Source organism: Colias croceus, chromosome 28 (genome assembly GCF_905220415.1).
Source record: "Colias croceus chromosome 28, ilColCroc2.1".
Taxonomy (NCBI): domain Eukaryota; kingdom Metazoa; phylum Arthropoda; class Insecta; order Lepidoptera; family Pieridae; genus Colias; species Colias croceus.
In genome coordinates, this window is record NC_059564.1 from 2,043,478 (window position 1) to 2,065,849 (window position 22,372).

The following is a 22,372-nucleotide window of genomic DNA, read 5'->3' on the forward strand; positions in this document are numbered from 1 at the left end:
CTAAAAATAATATTTCTCGAACCGAATCAACATTTGGCCTTAGAGCTAGAGCGCAAGAGCAACTTTTGTCTCCACAACTATTTTGTTGCGTCGCTACGTGCGCGCACTTTCTTACTAGCCCATAGAGTTGATGGGAGGGACAAAATAGTTGCGGAGACAAAAGTTGCTCTTGCGCGCTAGCTCTTATTTTCTCTTTATTGTAATACATTTGTTTGATTAGTTCGTATCATAAAAGGTCCATTAAGCTGATTAGGATTACCTTAGAAGGCCTAAGTAATAGTTGGATAATATAGGATTACGTTGAGTACACCTCATTTAAATATAACTGGGTTTATTTGAATGATGATATTTATTTATAAACAAGTTTGTGGCTTCACGTGTATTTTATGTCATAGTCCAGAACAAAATGTTTGGTTTTTACTACAAGGAAACAACACTTTTTAAAGGTATTTTTAAGCTATTGCCAGAAATTGCGTAACGAAATAACCTCACGCTCCCTACTCCGACGGGCACGGAGGTGTACGTGGCTTGAAGGCATAGCAATAGCATGCAATAGCTTTACCGCGGCAGTCCCCGAGTGCCACACGTCTTTTTTTTAAACGTTACAGATGGAAGATGATTACTGTTAAATTTAACATTTTTTACAAGTAATAAATATACTGTATGTACGAATTCACTATTCATTAATTATACAAGAATTATAAGCCTATCGGCTTGTACTAGTAATTGCAATGTAAGGGTTTTCTAATGTTTTGTGCCAAATTTCATCAAAATCGGTTGAGAGGTTTAAGCGGGAAAGCGTAACAGACAGACAGACAGAGTAACTTTCGCATTTATAATATCAGTAGGGATTAAACCTAAAATATCCAAATTGTGAACCACATTTGCTTTATTCAATTTTGGATACCTATGTTTACGGTAATTATGGAATGAAACTTCGTAAAGACACCGTGACGATAACATTATTACAGTGCATTTACATCAAACGAGCGAATGCTAATTCCAACCCCACAATGTCAAATTTTTAGTGTAAACAGGCGTAGAACCACACGTAGAACATTCTTACGTTGTTCTTAGTGCGTTCGAAAAAATTCTATGCAATGTTCTAATAGAGCAACGCTGAATTCGAGTTTTCGTTTACACTAAAAGATCACGAAAGTATGCTCTTGCTCTAGCTCTATGTTCGTTTAATATAAATGCACCGATAGGCGATATAGCATTATGATACGAGATATAAGAGAGTTGTGAGTTGTGACGTGCTCACCGCTAATTGTGTTTGTAAATATTCTGAAATGTTTGGATTCGTATTAAATCTGTTTTCGAGAGAGTATCTTTGTTCAATAATAACATGTTTGTTTGTATGCTGTAAGTGGGTTAGCGATAACGGATATTTGTGATGTTTTAGGTATTGATTTTGGTTAAAATTTGAGTATGATTGAAGCTTAAAATGTTTAGTGTAGCTATAGTCATTAAACATACTAGCGGTCCGCCCCGGCTTCGCCCGTGGTACATATTTACGCTTTATTTACGACAAAAATATAGATATAGATTACAACTTTTTATTTTATCTATAATATCAATTCATTCAATACATATTTCTGCATGCTTATTGCATATTGTTTTCTTTGTCACTAATAATCTGTTTTTGCCTACTTAGTCTTAAATAAACTTATTGAAGTGAAACTTCTTTATCGGGGTTGGAAAAAAATTTACTGCAACATTTTTTCGTAACGCGTCATCTTTTTCTTATGCCTACGTACGACGTATTTCTGTAAAGTTGCTTATAGTAAATTATTTTTTGAAAAATAAGTTCATAAAGAAGTTTCACTTTTTACGTGTGTACACTAGTACACGCACATATTTTTTTAATTTAAATCGGTAGTCTACAAAATATATTTGTCTACCGATAAATTTGTCGTCTCGGTATTTGTTTTCAATAGTTAGGATCCCAGACCCGGATAGATAATATTTTCTTTTTCGTTCTAAATTATGATTAAAAATAAAATACTGTTAGTTCAGGAAAGTTAAAAGAAAATTCAAGGTATTAGAAACCATAAAAACGCGATATTTTCATAAATAGATTGCTACTTGGTAACGTAAACAATTATAAATGTAAATTCTGTTTATTTTTAGATAAAGTGACGCTTAGCACAGTAAACGCGGTTTTACGTAAACGCGACGTCTAGAAAATTAGCGTGTAATAAAATGTGTTTTTTACTCATTAATTTTCTATTTTAGGGTTCCGAACCTCAAAAGGAAAAATCGGATTCCTAGGATCATTTCTTTGTCTGTCTGTCAGACAAGACCCTTTTTTCTCTAAATTAATACTGGATACTCAAGTCTACGTCGCTTAAACTGCACATTTTCGACATTCACAAGGGAATCAAACCCTACATGGCCTACAGGGTACTTCCGTGAACAAAGAATCTTGAAACTTGTTACGACGGAACGTCATATACCACAGATAAAGGAAAAGTGTAAAAATCATAAATTTAATGTATCAACATATAAAAACATGTTTCATACGGAACCCTCGGTGCGCCAGTCTGACCGCCCTTGGCCGGTTTATTTAAAAATTATCACGATACTAGAAAAATCTGTATGTATAGACGGTGTAATGGTAAATATTTACACACTGCGCGTTTAGTATTTAGATAATGTAACACAAATCTACTGTTTATTCGTTTAACGTAGTAATGTTTGTTTTAATGAAGACGTTGTTTACGCTATTTTGCTCTGATCAAAGCAAAGAATTGAAAATTGTTTCAATCAATGTTCTATAGTTATAAAATCGTTTTGACTGATTCTTAAAAAAAAGGAGGTAAATGTAATGACTAACTATAGAAAAATAATCTATTAATTTTATAAATTTAATGTAGGTTTAATTTGTATGTTTTATCATAGATTAGTCAAATAGTCAATAGTTACTACGTTGATTCCGACCTGTTTTATGTACCACTAGATTTCCACCCGCAGCTTCACCAGCGTTTTCAAATAAAAACACGCATAGTTCCAGTTCCTGTGGGATTTCCGAGATAAAAAGTAGCCTTTGTCTTATTCTGGATCTTCAATTATTATTAATCGAACCAGTAGGTAGTTGCTGAGATTAGCGCGTTCAAACAAACAAACTCTGCAGCTTTATAATATTATAGTAAAGAATGTAGATAATATATTAGTGTAACCATTTACATGTTTTAATACAGATACTATGAAGTTGTATTGGAATATTTTAAATTTTTCAACATTAAAAAAACGTCTTTTAAGTAATTGCTCACATTTTTTTCACGCGCGACAACACAGTGGGTAAACGATCTCTCTTAGTTTTGGCGCAATGTCAATGACATTCAGGATTTGGAATTTTTCTACCGACATCTTTTTTTTAGGTGAACTTCGAATGATCTAGATTTTTGTTTATCTTGATAACAAATATAGTTGAAGCAACTAATATAATGCTCCGTTGTAAATTTAAGATTTTAAAGACTTCTTTTCTTTCTTTCTATTTGGGATTTCGATTTTCGACTCGAATTGTGAATTTGAATTTATATTTATAGGTTTTGGACTCGCGCATTCCATTTAAAAATAATAGACGAAATACATGTTAAATTCAACAATACAAATGAATGAAATCCGTTTCTGAAGTAAAACGTTTTAAGTTTGCGAATACGAAATTCCGATTTCATTGTTAATTACCTAATATGTTTTGAAATCGACGTAAAAACGCATTCACAAAGAAAGCCACGCTATTTTCAGATCAATGAAACAGAGTTGGACTTTGCACCACAACATTATATTTTATAAACAAGTTTGACCTTCAACTAGAAATATACATAACACGGATATACGAAAATATTGTGGACTTTGGTACTGCGTATAGTGGCGTATAATCACTACATATTTTAGAACAAAGTCGCTTTCTCTGTCCCTATATCCCTATGTATGCTTAAATCTTTAAAACTATGCAACGGATTTTGATGTGGTTTTTTAATAGATAGAGTGATTCAAGAGGAAGGTGTTAGTACCTATATAATTTACTAGCTTTCCACCCGCGGCATTGCCCGCGCAGTCATAGCAAAACCCGCATAGATCCCGTTCCCGTGGGATTTCCGGAATAAAACCTATCCTATGTCCTTTCTCGGGTATCAAAATATCTCTATACCAAATTTCATGCAAATTGGTTCAGTAGTTAAGGCGTGATTGAGTAACAGACAGACAGACAGAGTTACTTTCGCATTTATAATATTAAGTATGGATTAGGTTTAAGTCAAAGCGGGCGAAGCCACGGGCGGTAAGCTAGTCGTTAATAAAATATAGCTCGTAACTCATGCGTTTAAATTCGATTATATTAGACATGGTTTTAAATAGGATTTCTTTATTATATAGTATGGAGTTTGAACTCTCGTGTAGGTATATTATTGACAGGATTATATTATATTTTATTGTAATCTTTATTTAAGAATGGCTAGTTAAGGACCGGGATAAGACGAATCATGTAGATTGTAGGTCATTGCCAATTTAATTGATAAGTCGTTGCATAATGTCAAATGTGCTTCTCGATTCTAGTACCAAATTTTGTTATCTAATTACTATTAATAACGTGAAGGTTTTGTTTAAAGGTAAAGTTAATACAATAAAATGGTAACTATGATGACGATAATAATAAGTATAATTGCAAACTGCACTCATACCTTCTTGCCAATTTACAATTTTAAGGGTGCTTTTCCATCAAAAGTGTGCGAGGAGGTGTAGCAAGGCTATGATATATAAAAGAGCTAGATACGTTACCCGCTCTCTATTTTGGTAAGAAAAAACTCAGGTAAGTGCCCGAGTTTCACTTAGTCACGCACCATTCAGCGTCGTGGCTGGACGTTCTTTTTGTATTTTAATCGGCAGTTGTTATTACGAAGTACATGAGTGAGACATGTATTATGTCTCGTGCGTGAGAGTGAAAGAGAGAACAACTGTATTGGTGATAATGCGTTAGTAAGTAGGTATGTATTAATTACGCTGTTTTTTAGTGCAATGATGTTGGCGTATGCCGCGTCTACTAGTATAATAGGTCATTGTAGCAAGGAATGTGTTTGACAAACACTGTTTGTAAATAACCAATACTATCGCTTCAAAGTCAAACGCTAAACGCTTCAAACTTCAAACTAAATGAAGCGATATGATTGGTTTTCACAAATATATTCCTCGCACATTATTCGTGGATGAGCACCCTAACACAGAAATAGTGACATAAAACGTAGTAATTATGATCTTAGTTTGTTGTCTCAATACACAATAGAACTTGAAAAACTTAATGAATTGTGATTTAAAAATACCTTGAAACAACCTCGAACGTTTGGGTCGTGAACACTTTGAAAACTCTTATTTTTAATGGTGGTATAATGACAGTTCATTCAGTTGGAACGATTGACAATTTAGATCAGAATTCAGATGAACGAAGCTATAATGTCTCTAAGGATTTAGTTTTCTCGATCATTAGCTCGGAAAATGGCGGGACAATAGGATGGTAAATTGAAATTTACGCTTAGCAATATGTGTTTTGCAGAGCGGTGACCTGAAACAATATATTGGAACCAAAAGGCAATAGCAGTTAGTCGTTCGCCTAAAAGAATAAGGGTTGTGGCTCCATACGATATTTTCTCTCAATTGCAACTGATGATTTGGAGGGAGAGGAGGGCTTCAAAAAAAATCTCATAGGTTATCAAATCGCGCCTTGTCGATCGAATCGATTTTTTTCTTTAAAACATTTTTAATCTATAATAAGAAAAAAATCAATAATCTATCTGAGTTATTTTGTAAAGCCTTTGCAGTGTACTCAAGTCGATATCTAACCATTTAATACGCCAGGATTTAAATCATACTAGAAGATGTATTCCATTAGTTCAGCAAACATTAGGTGCAATTGAGAACTAGAGTCTGTTGAACAAACTGTACAGTCGACAAAATCGATTACAACCTTATACAGGTATACTATACTCTACGACATGTTACGTGATTTTATACTCTACGACCTATGAAATAGAATTGAATTTAGAATAGCACTGGTACGTGATCAGAAAGTATGAATAAAATCAACTTAAATGTGAATAGAAATGTGCTGTGAATAATTGTATCAAAGAACGTTGTAATGTCCTCCATGACCTGCCTCTTGGCTTCTCATCGTGACGAACATTAATCGCGGTCACTTTTGAAATCTAATTGTATGATAATGAGGAATTTATAGCAAAATAACTATTTTATCACAGACGTTGCCAGGAATCTGGTTTATTTGCTGATGCAGATTAATTGTAATTTCGGAGTAAGTAAACAAATAGATTCATCTTTTACAATTGACTAGTAATTTTCCTTGACCTCACGATCACAGAAAATTACCAGTTTTTGTCTTACATGTATTATTTTTAATATTATATACCGGCATCTAGAGGAATTTATTAATGATTCAAATGCGTATCATACTGGATATTCCTACAAGAATGAATGTTATTCTACGCAAGTTGCCTACGTTACTTTCTAGTTTCTAGCCTTCCATCTCTACCCAGACAAAAAAGCAACCAACTCCCGTGACATGAAATAAAGACAAACAAACACACTTTCGCATTTATTATATTGTATTGTATTCAATGATATATGTAGTACGTACTGTAATATAACGCTATTTATCAATTGTTACAGGTTTAAACGCTTGCGAGCGGAAGTCCTACCTTTTCCTCAGGAAGGAGCTACCAGTGAGGTAAGATTTTCCAATTACTAATACATGTGTTTGTTAGTATCCTAATTAGTTTCGTAATTTGTATATATTTAATGTTTAAGAAATGTTTATGTTGGTAGTAATTCCTGGATCTATCAATACAATATTCTGACAGAAACAGTGAAAACAATTGAACAGTATGGGTATACTAAACTAGCTGTGCTCCGCAGTTTTATCCACAGTGCTCAGCTCCTGTTGGTCTTAGCGTGATTATAGCCTAATATAGCCCCAACCAGCAAAGATGTCCTATAACTATAACTTAAATCACTAAAAAGCTTTTTAAATGACGTATAACAGTGTCGCGGTGACAAGCTTGTTGTATATTAGCGTTTAATGAGATGATTTTGCTCTATAATCATACACAGAAATTTTTTCCCATAACAAGGTGATGTAAACGTTTATATCACTATTTTATATGGCGTTTGTAGAGCAGCTCTTATCCAGATTTTGATACAGCAATAACAGGGCGATATTATCACATAACAGCGCTGGTGGTCTCTTTTTTACAGCAAATAAGTGCAAAAAATGATTCTAGGGTATGCCTTCCTCGATAAATGGGCTATCTGACCCCGAAATAATTTTTCAAATCGGACCAGTTGTTCCCGAGATTAGCGCGTTCAAACAAACTCTTCAACTTTATAATATTCAGCTAATATTATAATCAGCTTTATAGATTCGCCTAAAACGTAATCATTGATGATTCACCCACATGGATACGTGACCAATCAAGAGTTAGGATATAGTGAGGAGATGTAAACAACATCTGTTTCTGAACATTTATGAGTAACTAGCGGTCCGCCCCGGCTTCGCCCGTGGTACATGTTTATGTTTTCTTTCCATAAGAACCATCCTCATACTTCAAGGAATATTATAAAAAAATAATTATTGAAATCGGTCCACCCGTTCACGCGTGATGCAGTGACCAAGGAAAACGGGTTTCATTTTTATATATATTATCTATATAATTAATTTACTTCCATGCCTGGTTTACGTTATTGTAAAAATACTGCTTTAAGACATATTTTTATCGTGGTACAGGGCTTTTGATAGCCTAAAAAAGACACGGATGTAGATTGTAACGAGAAGTTATTGCACGAATTCGCGTTCCACATAAGTGGTTCTAAACTAAGCCAATTTTAGCGCCCGCCAGCTGATGGTATATAGAAAGATGGGTTATTTCCGCCTGCCGCTTATTCAACACCGGTAATTGTCGGATGACGAGACGTCACGTCATTCGCAATGACGTCCGAGCGATCGTGTGCAATATAACGGTGCATTTACATCAAACGAGCGAATGCTCGTTCTAACCCCACTATGTCAAATTCCTTGAGTGTAAACAGGCGTAGAGAATTCTTTCGTTGTTCTTAGTGCGTTCAAAAAGATTCTATGCAATGTTTTAATACTGAACAACACTGAATTCGAGTTTTCGTTGACACTAAAAGATCAAGAAAGAATGCTCTTGCTCTAGCCCTTTGTTCGTTTGATGTAAATGCACCGTAGTGTTGGGCGAGTAGAGGCAATCAGGATAGTGTAGAAGACCCAAATGTCTATGATCGGCCGTCATTGTAGATGTTTATTCATAATCGCTGTAATGCCGGCAAACATCGACGATTATTTGCTGGGCCAATGCTGCCCATTGTGAAGAGGGCCTATTATGTATGATGTAGATGTGTGTAGAGCCAGTGCCAGGGTTGATAGCGAGGACAGGGAGACGGTTAATCCAATTTAGTTAGATGACAAATTTGCACGTCACGATTGCTTATGACAGGCGAACTATAGAGGTTGTTTTCCCTATTTCAATCGCGTTAAGGTTCATTTTCGTGACATGGAATAGCTTATGTTTAAAGGTTCTGAATATCAATAGAAATGTATCCAATATCCATATTTCATCTTAAATCTGTTCAACGATTCAGACGTGAACATTTTCATTGCTACTTCTTAACTTTTTATTTTTTAATTACATAAGTAGGTAGAATAGGTACTTATCAAGACGGCTAGTTGTAATGTATGTAAAGTTTTTTATAGGTCACAACTCTATGTGCCTAAAAATTTCGAGAAATTTCTATCTTATCCAAGCAGCATATATTTAGTGTTTATCTCTCGACCACCTACGTGATCACGTTAGCCTAGACCTTCCAGCCTTGATCAACTGCGCAGTAATAGTGTATATGTACATATATATATGTACGTATATAGTGTATACATGACCTAGGTTTACACACATTGTTTATTGTATCCGATTAGCGCGTGCGAATATATGCTTAAGACCACCCCCTTTTTTAAATGGATATATTCATGAGACTACATTATAAGATATACAATCAATGTTTATTCCTTGTTTCTCAAAATCTAGTTTATAATAAGAATAATACTTTTATCAAGCACTAGCTGCTCCGCGCGGTTTCACCCCCGTGGCTCCACTCCTGTTGGTCGTAGCGTGATGATATATAGCCTATACCTTCCTCGATAAATGAGCTTTCTAACACCGAAAGAAATTTTTTAATCGGACCAGTAGTTCCCGAGATTAGCGCGTTCAAACAAACAAACTCTTCAGCTTTATAATATTAGTATAGATTTATACACACTCAACATATAAAGTGGAAATTTAAACGATTTTGCTTTAGACGACAAAATTGGTCCTTCGAAGCGGATTTGTTTTAAACGATGAAAATTACAATTACAATACTTTTAAATATGTTTGAGTTTAAAGAAATAAACTAAGGATAAATTATATAATCTTGCGTATTGTAATAATATCTAGCAGTTTACGAAAGCCGATACACGCCTTATCTTGGATTTTTTTATTTTAATCTAATCAGTGTTGCATATTGTATAGTTAATTATGATTAATTGGTTGATCAATAATCCATACTATAATATTATAAATGCGAAAGTAACTCTGTCTGTCTGTCTGTTACTCAATCACGCCTAAACTACTGAACCAATTTGCATGAAATTTGGTATGGAGATATTTTGATACCCGAGAAAGGACATAGGCTACCTATTATTGCGAAATATGTACGTGGTACATATTTCGCAATAATAGGTAGCCGTAGTGAAGCCGGGGAGGAGCTCTAGTATCAAATATATTTTATAATTAATAAACGATTACTATAGAAAACACAATTAGAAAGCAAATATAAATAGTCATCTCGTCAGCTATCACTAATGAAACAATTAAGACAAATATTTAATGAAATGTTTGATAATTTGAACATAACTGTAACAGTAATTAAATATGTTACGCTATATTACATAATATTAGATTTTCTGTGAAGTATGGATTATTATCATAACCAAAAATTAATAAAGAAATATTATCAAAATTAAAACATTAAATTTTTTTGTAAAAAGTGGCCTAGTTATATCACTTTAGCCTATGTTCAGACACAAAAAACATACCATAAAATCGCTCGTTTGCGGCGTGAAAGAAATACAAACAAACTCACTTTCGCATTTATAATATTAGAAATGAAACTTAAATAATACTTTAATTACTAATAATTTATATTTAATAAATAATAATATTTAAAATATAGTAAAGAAACCATAATTTACCTCACGTAGTTTAGTTTTCGAAAGGTACCTTAACTTTTTCGTATATAGTTTTGAAAATTACAATTGTTATCTTAAATTTCAGATTAGCGAACATAATGAAAGAGATAGCACTATTACCCGCCAATTTACTGCGGATGCCGTCAGTGGGTCTCGTCAACCAATGGTACGAGCGGTCCTTCGAGGAGATCATTGAGTTTGAGAAGATGGAGCCGGAGCAGCCAGTGTTGAGCTCGTAAGAATAATTATGTGATTTATATCAATGTATTATGTATATGATGTATAGGAAAATGCATGTCTAAATGTGCTACGGGGTAGGATATTAATGGTAGATTTGCCATAGAGATTAAAGTGATACGTACTTATTGAGAAACCATAATATATAAGTATCGTCCATTAATATTTCTAATAGCTTTCTTAAATAAGGGACATTTATATATTATGTAGTTATATAGTTAACAAGAAATAAGCTATGCAATACAATCAGATTATGCTTCCAAAAGCATTATTCTGTGTCGATTTCCTAGATATTTGCGATTTTATTTTTTCATCTGATATCGTGGAAGACATTTCTATTTTGTATTACTTAACTGTTACCTATGTTCCATAAAATTTCACTACTGTATTAAAATAAATACTATTTTGAAATATATATACTTTAAGATTTTCCTACCATTTTCCGTTGGCTAAATTAATCTTTTCCCTTTAGGTTTTGCGAGCGCCTAATCCACATACGCAACCGCCACGCGGACGTTGTACAAACGATGGCGCAAGGCGTGCTCGAACTGAAGGAATCGCATGAAGTGGACCCAGGGATCGAGAGCTCGATACAGTACTTCCTTGATCGGTTCTATATGAGCAGGATATCTATACGGATGCTGATCAACCAGCACAGTGAGTTTTGTTTAGCTTTAACATGTTTTTAAAGTGGGATCATAGGTAATTGGCATGTGGAAGTGGTACAAACGATGGAGCCAAGCGTGCTCGAGCTGTTATAGTTTGGTAGATAGTTAAGGATGGCTTTTGTAGCTTTTTTCTCGTGTAAAATTGGATAAGTTCTTCATGAGAAAGATCTCTATACAAACGATCAATCAATAAGTGAGCAAAGGATTATCGACGCACAGGTTATTTAAGACTTTCATACAAATCTTGCTATGCAGAGTTAATTGCTAGAATCATATATACTTTTTTTAATTTCTCCAGTAAATTTGACTTTGACGAATCTATTGAATTTATGTCACATCTTTATAGTATCAAATCTTTTTATTTCTGCTCAGTGCTCTTCAACATGCTAATAGATACCTTATTTCAATAATGCCCTATATCAAAACATAGCCTGGGTCACTTTGATTTGTAAAATTATTATGTGATAATAAATTATTTATTTATTTATCCCTTCCAGCATTACTCTTCGGCGAACAGATCGGTTCAAAACAAGCCTCAGTGAACGGTATGGGCAATGGAGGTCGTCACATCGGCTCCATAGACCCGGCATGTGACGTCGCAGCGGTAGTACGGGACGCGTACGAGAACGCAAGGTTCCTCTGCGATAGATACTATCTGGCGTCGCCTGAACTGGAGCTATTGCAGAATGGTGGTAAGTTAATATGTAAAATGGGTAAATGGGTTGGTAATTTGTGTCAGAACAATGGTGAGTATATAGAACTATGTGGGGAAAGTGATTTGGTTAGATTTAAATGGATAGTTTTGTTTGCGGAAACTTTGGAAGTTTGGTTAGTTTAGGGTTCGTTAGAGATTTGTTTAATTTTGTGATGTAATGCTTTCTGATCAAATTTATGAGCTAACTATTGGTAAAATGTTTTGATAAACGTCAATATTATTGATGATATTATTTTGTACTATAGCTACATATTTCGAGATATTTTTACTCAATTAAAATTAATTAATACCAAATTTTCAACACGCAAAATCAGAAAAATCCGATTTAACCGACTTCAAAAAAAAGGAGGAGGTTATCAATTCGGCCGGTATTTTTTTTTTTTTTTATGTATGTACACCGATTACTCCGAGGTTTCTGAACCGATTTACGTGATTCTTTTTTTGTTCGATGCGGGATGGTGTCGAATTGGTCCCATAAAAATTTTATTCGGATAGGCCCAGTAGTTTTTATTTTATGAGCATTTTTGTCTGTAGGTATTTGTAAATTTTGCAAGTGCAAGTTTGAAGTCGGTTGTTTTTAACGCAGTTATACATATTATATAGATTTTGCCTCACCACAAACATTCTTATTTCCATAAACTAGCTTTGCTCCGCGGTTTCACCCGCGTTGCTCCGCTCCTGTCGGTCTTAGCGTGATGATATATAGCCTATAGCCCTCCTCGATAAATGGGCTATCTAACACCGAAAGAATTTTTCAAATCGGACCAGTAGTTCCTGAGATTAGCGCGTTCAAACAAACAAGCTCTTCAGCTTTATAATATTAGTATATTCATTTTTCCAGTGCCAAGCGAACGTCCAATGCCTATAATCTACGTACCATCCCATCTCTATCACATGCTGTTCGAGCTATTCAAGAATGCGATGAGAGCAGTCATGGAGACATACGAGAATTCCCCGCCACCGGTCACTGTCAACATTGTACAGGGGAAGGAGGATATATCGGTCAAAGTGAGTATTGTGAGCAAAGTGGGTCAAAGTTAGGATATTGTGACAATATAAAAAAAATATTATTTAAACAAATTGCAGATTAAGTACAAACATTCGTAAAAACTACCCTTCAAAATCTATATGCAATCTGCTATTTGATTGTATGACTAGAATGTTCATTGAATAACAACATTTAATTGAATGACTAAAGGATATTCTGTTATTATTTCATTTACTGTTTATTAATAATTCATCAAAAAATTATACTTTTTATATATACTGTTTATAAATTCACTTAAGCATTTACTACATAATTACTTACCGTTCTACTATAGATAATGAAACCCAAGATTTCAATGAAATTACTTCTTATTTTAAGATGTCAGACCGCGGCGGTGGTATCCCCCGCAGCGTGACAGACCTTCTGTTCAAGTACATGTACAGTACGGCGCCGCAACCTTCCAAGTCTGATTCCCATACCGTTCCGCTGGCTGGTGAGTTATATTTTACATATTACTAGCTTTCCGCCCGCGGCTTCGCCCGCTTTGTCTAAAACCTAATAAATTATATACTAAAACCTTCCTCTTGAATCACTCTATCTATTAAAAAAACGCATCAAAATTCGTTGCGTAGTTTTAAAGATTTAAGCATACAAAGGGACATAGGGACAGAGAAAGCGACTTTGTTTTACACTATGTAGTGATATTATAACCAACTAGTGGTCCGCCCCGGCTTCGCCCGTGGTACATATTTAGTATCCTATGTCCTTCTCCTGGCTTTAAACTACCTCCCTGCCAATTTTCAGCTAAATCAGTTCAGCCGTTCTCGAGTTATAAATGGAGTAACTAACACGACTTTCTTTTATATACATATTATATGGATATATTACGTATTAATATTATTACACTTTTGGAAATTTCCAAATTCAAACTCGCCAGATAATGTTGAGTGAATTACTGGCGAGTTTGAATTTGTGTATTATGTGTGTGTATTATGGTAAAACTATTACACTTCAATAATACAAAAACTTAACTAATCTTTCCATAAGATGCAGCTATGCAGAAGTAGTAGGTATATTCCAACCAGTTTACAAAACAGTTCAATTAATGAATCATTACCAAAAAAACATTGTAAAAAAAATATTATTTTTTCAGTTTATGATACAATTGAATAAGTACTTAAAACAAATTAATTCTTACTAATAAAAAAAATAATGTATTCCAGGTTACGGCTACGGTCTGCCAATTTCGCGGTTATACGCGCGTTATTTCCACGGCGATCTCGTGTTGATGTCCTGCGAAGGGTTCGGCACGGATGCCGTTATTTATTTGAAGGTAAGTTTTGTTGTTATTAATGTTAATAATATGTTTTTAGGCAAATTTTGAAAAAAAAAAAAGATATCAATAACTTTTTTTTTTGGATGTTAAATGGCAACACTAATATTAATAATTATAATTAAGTTATTTTTAACTAGCTTTCCGCCCGCGGCTTCGCCCGCATTTTCAAAGAAAAACCCGTTCCTGTAGGATTTCCGGGATAAAACCTATCCTATGTCCTTTCTCTGTACCAAAATTTATGCAATTTGATTCAGTAGTTACGGCGTGATTGAGTAACAGACAGACAGACAGAGTTACTTTCGCATTTATAATATAAGTATGGATTAGTTATGTCTTGTTTAAAACCAACAACTTATGCTTGGTAAAATCATTTCTAACTTGTATTTTAATGATTGAAAAGCGTTTCCAAACTGAAATGTCATGTTAAGTAGAGTTTGAATTGTTGAGAAATATTACATTTTTTGTGTGCAAGTAATTTTTGAATTATATTTGAGTTGATGTAAATATTTTGAACTGCCAAAAGATTGTTTAAATTTTATTAAATGAAACACGAAGAAGTTGTTAATGCGCCTTATTATTAACGTTCATTTTTTTTTATTATAATTTTTTTTTCTTACAGGCGTTATCAAACGAAGCGAACGAACTGCTCCCGATATTCAACCGAACATCGAGCAAGTTCTACCGCTCGGGGCCGGTGCTGGCGGACTGGTCGGCGCCCGTACCTCGCCCGTCCCTCTCGCACTCGGCGTAGCGCTGCGGGAGCGAGCGGGACGGCGATAGTGGCCAGTGACGGTGCGTGTGTAGTACGTACTATATAGTGGATGTGTAGTGCGGTCTCTGTCGTGTGTAGTGGAGTGTGTGTGTGCGAGCGGGATAGAGGTAGTGTAGTGCAGCGAGCATCTGGTGTAGTGTGTGAGTGCGAGCGGGATAGAGATAGTGTAGTGTGTGGGTGCGAGCGGGATAGAGATAGCGGGGTCGTTGTGCTGAGCGTAGAGTGAGGTCATTGATTTTTATGTTGTTTCCGTCATACATAATTTTCGTTACTACTTTCTACTTTTTATTGGATTTTCTATTTTCTTATATAATATTGATCGCGAACTTTTTACATATATAAGGTGAAAGTATGTATTATATGTTATATAATACAGATTTTAATATAACTGTATGTTATTATATTTTGCAGGTAGTTTTTGGTGAAGCATATCCCGCTGGCATACCTTATAGTTGTAGCAGTCTCTACGTATTTTTGTATAGAATCGTCGTAAAAGAATATGACCTTGTTTAGATATATATATTAAATACATACATACATACATATAATAAAATGGGAACTAGTACATAATCTATTCCGTATATAGCGTAGTTATTTCACACGAAATATTAGTTACACACGCACGGATAGATGTAGTTACTCCCCTACACATTTTGACTAAAAAGTGAGAGATTGTATTACGAATAAATGTAGTAAATTTATTATGGGACTAAATACATATGCTGTCAAAGCTAGATGTATGTAGACCCTAAAGGTTAGTGCACACAGACAAGTTTAAAAATTATTAATAAGGATATTGTATTCATCTATTTTAGAACATTTTTCACACACAAATTTTACAATGCAAAATATTCGTACTTTGAATTTTCTATAATAATTATCTTTGTAATGTGTGCACTAACCTTAATAACTTATTTTGTTGTGACTTGTGAGAAATGATTGTCATATGTGTAATGTATGCTTATTCTCTGTCTCTTTCACATATATATGATGCACGAGCGAGATAGATGTATAAGAACAAATTTTGGTAATATGTATAACTTGGTACATAGGTATAGCTTAAATTGGTTCTTCATCTCTTTCGCACATATGGTGCATGAGCGAGATAAATGTATGAGGATTATTTTTTTTTAATAATGTGTATTTATTTAATAATACGTGTAAAGGTAAAAAGAAGGACAAATTATTGTTATAATAATTATAATCTCTAGCCCATTATATTACCACTGCAGGGATATAGGCAATCCATACTAATATTATAAATGCGAAAGTAACTCTGTCTGTCTGTCTGTTACTCAATCACGTCTTAACTACTAAACCAATTTGCATGAAATTTGGTATAGACATACTACGATAGGCTACTTTTTACCCCGGCACATAGGATAGGTTTTATCCCGGAAATCCCACGGGAACGGGAACTATGCGGGTTTTTCTTTAACTGCGCGGGCGAGGCCGCGGGCGGAAAGCTAGTGATAATATAAAAATGTGTAGATAGGTTAAAAGAGCTCCGAGAGTGATACGTTGAAATGTAGCTAATTAGCCGCATTTTACTTCAGTCTCTTTTTCGCTAACGATAGTTGGATCATGCCATCTCACTTTGACGTTTAATCGTGTGTGCGTGTGCCGTTTTTGAAGTACACGGCCGGTTGCAGAGCTTGACCGACCATCAATGCGTACGTCAGTCGCGCTTGTCATATGTATGGAAATTCATAAAACCGTTCATAGCTAGCGACCATACGCACGCGTATTCCCATATATAGACAAGCGCGACTGACGAACGCACTGATGGTCGGTGAAGCTCTGCAACCAGCCCAAATTTTCTGTTGGTAACCTATATACACCTTTTTACTTATCGTATGAAGGTACAGGGCATAATCCACCACGCTGGCCAAGTGCGGGTTGGCAAATGTCACATGTCGTCGAACTTTTGATTGTAAAAAGAGCTAGCGCACAAGAGCAACTTTTGTCTCCGCAACTATTTAGTCTCTCCCATCAACTCTATGGGCTAATAAGAAAATGCGCGCACGTAACGACGCAACTCCCCATAGAGTTGATGGGAGAGACAAAATAGTTGCGCAGACAAAAGTTGCTCTTGCGCGCTAGCTCTTATATGTATATTTAATTATTATTTACTTGTACGTGTATCGTATGATGGTGTGACCAAATTTGAAACAGGTATGCGTGGTGCTGTCTCTCTCGCACGTGTTATGTGTGAGCGGGACGGATGTATGTGGAATGTTCGGTGTTAAATTTAAGTTTTAATAAAGCTGTCCCGTATTTTTCTATAGACAATGAGCAAGACAGCAAATGTATTGACAACTTGACTACAAAAAAGTTGGGTTATATTTTCGATTTTAATCAATTAACATGGCCAAAAAATAATCCGTTTCCTATATATATGTAGACATACATAATTTGTGCTATTTATTGTTTTGGCTCAAGGAAAAGACCAAAACTTCGTTAGGGTTAAATTTACTTTTGGTATGTGATAACTTGATCGTTTCTCTCGCTCTAGCGTGCGACGTCAGAGCGAGACGGAAGATGCTAGAATACTCGCGGGATACTCAATGGGGGCTGTTTTAATTTTGACAAAAAAAAATGACAATACAAAAAAAATAGTACTTATAAGACATAAGTCGCACAAGTATTATAAATGGCACAAAAGCACTTGTATCCATAGCCATAGAAAAAATTGATACGTCAGCCCCTTGTAACGTGGCTCTCTTTCACACACTGCCTATTTTGCGTATGTGAGAGTGAGATGGAGATAGTTTATACGTGCGCTCGTAAAATTGAGATAAGTTTCATTTCATTACCATCGATGGGGATTTGAATCCTGCGAGATGTTTTTATGTGATACTCGTTTTTAGATTGTTTTATCTGTGGTTGGCGCTAATGGCGCGATATAAAAAACAAGTGAATCAATGTGACGTGCGATTTTTAGAAAATAACTATTTCTTAACTTAATAACTCTTCTGTAATATATATTTTAATATTCAACCAGATTTAACTGGATTTTTTAACATTGCTATTTGAATACATACATTTCATGTGTATCGAATTGTCATCTCTCTTTCTGTTATTCGAAAATGTAATATTGTAGTAAGGGAAGGATTACTTTCAAATGTAGCAATTCCTTAACATTAATAATTAGCTATCTCCCTCTATGAACGTATATTTCTGGGTGATGGAAAGAGACGGAAATATGATAAATGCGAAACGGTTAAACGAACTGTGTTTATCAATGTCTTCTCATTGTAAATAAAAACAACTAGCGCAAGTAGCAAATATTCATTACATAGCATATCACATATCGCCTCTTTGCGACGAAACCGTGTTATTTCGAAAAAGGCGATTTTACAGGAGAGCATTTTTAAACTTTTCAAAAAGCTATATTAGGTAAATGAACGTTTTTATGGGTTACATCTATAACAAATTATATGAATTATCTTATTAACTATTGCATAATGCAAAAAAATACCCTAATTTAAAAGATTTTAGGACAAAAAAAGCATTAAAAAAAAAAAGGAAAAAATATGTCACATTTTTTCTGAAAAAGTATAAGAAGAACGATGTAGCAAATTAATCTGTCACGTTGTTGATGCTATTATTTTTATTTTATGCTAAATTATAATATAAAAACACATTGTTGAAATTAGAAACATTTATTAAACAGATGAAATAGTTGTAGCTAAACAGTGGTTTCTTTGGACAAAACTATTACTAATCAACAGTTAGTCAGCCTTTATTGAATGTAATCAATATTCTTCTCACTTTATGCTTATTTCTTCTTACATTGTAATCATCTTAATTATATAATCTCAAAAAACTAGTAATCTAAGTTTTCAGTCTCGGTCATAAACTAAGTAATCAGTAAATTTGCACAATTAAGTGCTTACTTTATAAACGTATGTTTATAAAGTAAGCAAAATTCTAAACAAAAAATAATAATTATCAAAACATAAATCTCCTCTATGAGCAAAATCTTAAACATTATAATAACAAAAAACATAAAAATCGCCTATTAAAACTTTAAATAGATAAAACCATATCACTCATATTTTGTGCTGAAATGCCATTCATTTCCAAAACAGTATTATTAAAACTTACAAGGCTTCAAAGAATGGCTTATAATATCTTGGGATGAGGTTTTTATTAACCAAATCCATGATATCCTTTTTCTTTTTTTCGGCTAATCCAGGTTTCCGAGTATAAGCTTTTTTCAATTCAATATTGGTATTGTTACTTATCTTCTTATTCTTCTTCAAAACGATGGCCTTCTTGAACTGTACGTCGGCATACGAATCTTTAAAAAATATGGCATTAGGGTCCTCTTTTTTAACTTGTATTACCTTTATTCCTGAAAACTTCACTGCGTTATTATCTTCATCTTTTACCAGCGCATAGTTCATCAGGTTGCATACATTTTTCCAGTCATTTATATCACAGAAACTCAATTCATTCACATGGAAAGGCTCCCCTTTTTTTCTGGCAGCTTTTATGGCACCAATAAATGCGTCAGGGGTATACATAGGACCTGATCTTAACTGACGTTTTACTTCTCTTTCTATTTGAGAATGGGCTGAATCGCCTTCATTCTGTGTGTGACCCTTGATTAAATATTTATGTGTCACTGACTTGAGATTTGGCAAAGTCTGTACAGCATATAGGTACATCGCTATCATAAACTTGTTTTTTTGCTGGCCAGCACAGTTATCTGAGTAGAAGACAACATCCAGATCTTTGGCCGTTTCTGAAACTTTCATCAGATATTTGAATACACAAGTGCCGATTTCGTTTACGCCTCTGTTAGCGTTTGATTCATCCCATACGAAACATTCAGCATTGTTAGTCTGAATATTATAAATTGTCAAGTTAAGTACATTCAGTTTTGACTTATAGTAAAAAACTGAAATTTCACCCTTAGGGCATTGAAAGACTGCTTGAAGATCGTAAACAGCAACTAAAATATTTTTGTTATTCTTGTCGTTTGCCTTCTCAATTCGTGACAATTGCTTTTCTCTTAGATGCATCTCATAGATTTCTTTTCCTAACTCCTTCTCTTCAGCTGTACTATTTTTATTTACTTCGCATATATCGCACAAGTCTTTTTTTGGAATAAAGAATGAAATGTTAAATTCTTGTGTAAATATGCGATAGAACATCAAGTATGTTGCAAAACGGGTATTTTGGGATTTACATTGTTCAACATAGTCCCTATGGAGATCTGTAATAGCTTTGCTACCATCGATGTAATGTCTTTTCGAGTTAGCACGAATGTAGTGCGATTCAATTTTTGGTATTGACTCAATAAACACTCTTACACCATCTTTTATATTTTCATCCACTTTGTTGTGATTTTGATGACACCCACGATTATCTTTCATTAATGAAATGTTAGTATCTTTATTTTTTTTCTTTAAAGCCGTCTCTATAGGGCGATTATTAATCCCCAAAGTGTTCTTAAAAAACAGTTTACATACTCTAATCTTCACTCCAGAAACAGTCAAAAAGAAAGCATTATTATTATCACGATTTAATGCTATGGTTCCGTCCGGATTAACTTTAACGTATCGATGTTTAGGGACGACTACTTCGATATTGTTTGCGATGAAAGACCATTGCTTTTCAATCTCGCCTAAATCCCAGTATTCTTTTAAAAGTTGTTGTCTTTGCTCCTCAGTGATATTAGATCCACATTTAAATGTACATGTTTCTTTGCAAGATGGTTTTAGTTTACGTTCCGGTATAATTTTATTAGTTTTTGTTGATTTGTATGATTTTCCACAGTTTCTTAGTCGCTTCGCAACATTTTTTTTCCATAATAATTCTCTTTTGGGCCTTTTTTTACCTTTTTTAGTAGGGGTATTATCTGGTTCATTTGACTCTACTTGCGTGGTGCTAACATTTTCGACGGCAGGTGGTTCATTTTCTGATATTAGCAGGTCCTGTTGATTTACGGTATGAAATACAATTTCATGCTCATCTGTTGGGGTCACATTCAGGTCTATAGCATTGAGTACTGTGCTTACAGTAGCTGCACTAGAATGAAAAACGTCTTGATCCTTTCGAAAGTCGATGTTGGTATAGACGTCATTGTTGTCGTCAGATTCTGAAGAGCTCACACGTGCTGGTTTCATAATTTCATAGTTGGGGTCTTTTACGGAATCATCACTATCTAAAAAAAAACCAAAAAAAATCTATTAAACTTTCAATTATCTATAAGTCAGTAAATAAATGTAAGATACAGTTATCGAGTACCCACAATAATATGAGTTTTATTAAATTTATACCTTCGTAGAAAGACGGACCACTGCTTGATGAACTACTGCTACTTGAGGAACTACTGGTGCTACTACTAGTTGATTCACAACGGCGACGATTAGTGACCATTGAGTCTTCTTTGTCTAAAACAATATCAAAATGATAAATATTATGATAACTACCATAATGTTTTCCACGCTTCACTTTACCATCTATAAGCCTCACACGAAACACACGAAAAGACGGGCGTCGAATAACATTACATACAATAAAATTAACTAATAATGTTACTTACATTCGGCAACTGCTGCAGCGCTGCAACCAGTCACCTCCTCATTTCGGTTGCTTTCATAGTTAGTTTCCATTGGAAAAGTTGAATCGCCTTGCTCGATATTATTGTTGTCGCTTTCATTTTCATGTATTTCCATTTGAGAAATGGAATTGCTTTGTTCTCCGTCATTATTTTCTTTTGTTGCTAATAAAACTAAGTATTTGGACCGCGTCCCCATCTGAAAAAATAAGTCTTAATAGTATTTTCTTTTAGTGCTTACAACGTGATAAATCATTATGTATTGCATTGAAATAAGAAACATATCTATAAAAACGGAACAACAATAAATGACCATCACTCATTTCTTGTAATAAAAAACCATTCATCATCAACAATGTTACACCTTATGATATCACAATTCAAAAATGTTATTATTTCAACAACAACGTGATATCAGATTTTATAAAAAGTTGCATTTGAAACATTTTTTCAAGAAAACCGAGTTATATTGCTTTACCACAGTATAATAACAAAAAATATCACTGAATTTAAAGATATGTTTGCAATAAAACTGTGGTACACTCGTGATATCACGTTTTTGCAGAAAACTGAGAGCTCCTTACCTTTGGCGCTTAAAGAGAAAACTAACTTGTCACAGTGTTGAAAACAGAGTACTATGTGAAAGGGACAACGCGATAACGCAACGTACCACTGTAGTGACGTCCTTTTCGCTCATGGTCTCGCTGTCCTTCACTTTTAAAACACCACGTTTTTGCACAAAATAAAGTTGAATACGGCGGTTTCGATTATCA

At 34.3% G+C, this 22,372-nt stretch overlaps 2 protein-coding genes across 2 annotated transcripts in view; one reads left to right on the top strand and one right to left on the bottom strand.

The window, feature by feature from the left end:
* Window positions 1-15,944, top strand: part of LOC123704192 (pyruvate dehydrogenase (acetyl-transferring) kinase, mitochondrial) — a 40,436-nt gene extending 24,492 nt beyond the window's left edge. The window contains exons 2-10 of the mRNA XM_045652504.1: window positions 6,679-6,736; window positions 10,395-10,544; window positions 11,019-11,203; window positions 11,712-11,906; window positions 12,771-12,937; window positions 13,296-13,410; window positions 14,141-14,250; window positions 14,873-15,045; window positions 15,437-15,944. Of these exons, the coding sequence (XP_045508460.1) occupies window positions 6,679-6,736; window positions 10,395-10,544; window positions 11,019-11,203; window positions 11,712-11,906; window positions 12,771-12,937; window positions 13,296-13,410; window positions 14,141-14,250; window positions 14,873-15,004 (1,112 nt within the window). The 3' untranslated portion in view covers window positions 15,005-15,045; window positions 15,437-15,944. The remainder of the gene's footprint in view (window positions 1-6,678; window positions 6,737-10,394; window positions 10,545-11,018; window positions 11,204-11,711; window positions 11,907-12,770; window positions 12,938-13,295; window positions 13,411-14,140; window positions 14,251-14,872; window positions 15,046-15,436) is intronic.
* A 2,607-nt stretch (window positions 15,945-18,551) lies between these two features.
* Window positions 18,552-22,172, bottom strand: LOC123704186. Its single transcript, XM_045652497.1, has 3 exons — window positions 21,585-22,172; window positions 21,319-21,432; window positions 18,552-21,203 (listed from the first exon to the last, which is right to left on the bottom strand). The coding sequence occupies exons 1-3, from the start codon at window positions 21,796-21,798 to the stop codon at window positions 19,132-19,134; spliced, it is 2,400 nt and encodes a 799-aa protein (XP_045508453.1). The 5' UTR covers window positions 21,799-22,172; the 3' UTR covers window positions 18,552-19,131.
* Window positions 22,173-22,372: the final 200 nt, after the last annotated feature.

Bases quoted from the DNA above. Each gene is read 5' to 3' on its own strand.
- LOC123704186 (XM_045652497.1), bottom strand. From the start codon at position 21,798: ATGGGGACGCGGTCCAAATACTTAGTTTTATTAGCAACAAAAGAAAAT. The intron at 21,433-21,584 runs GTAAGTAACATT...ATATTGTTTTAG, and splicing joins CGCTGCAGCAGTTGCCGAAT to ACAAAGAAGACTCAATGGTC. The intron at 21,204-21,318 runs GTATAAATTTAA...GTTTTTTTTTAG, and splicing joins TGGTCCGTCTTTCTACGAAG to ATAGTGATGATTCCGTAAAA.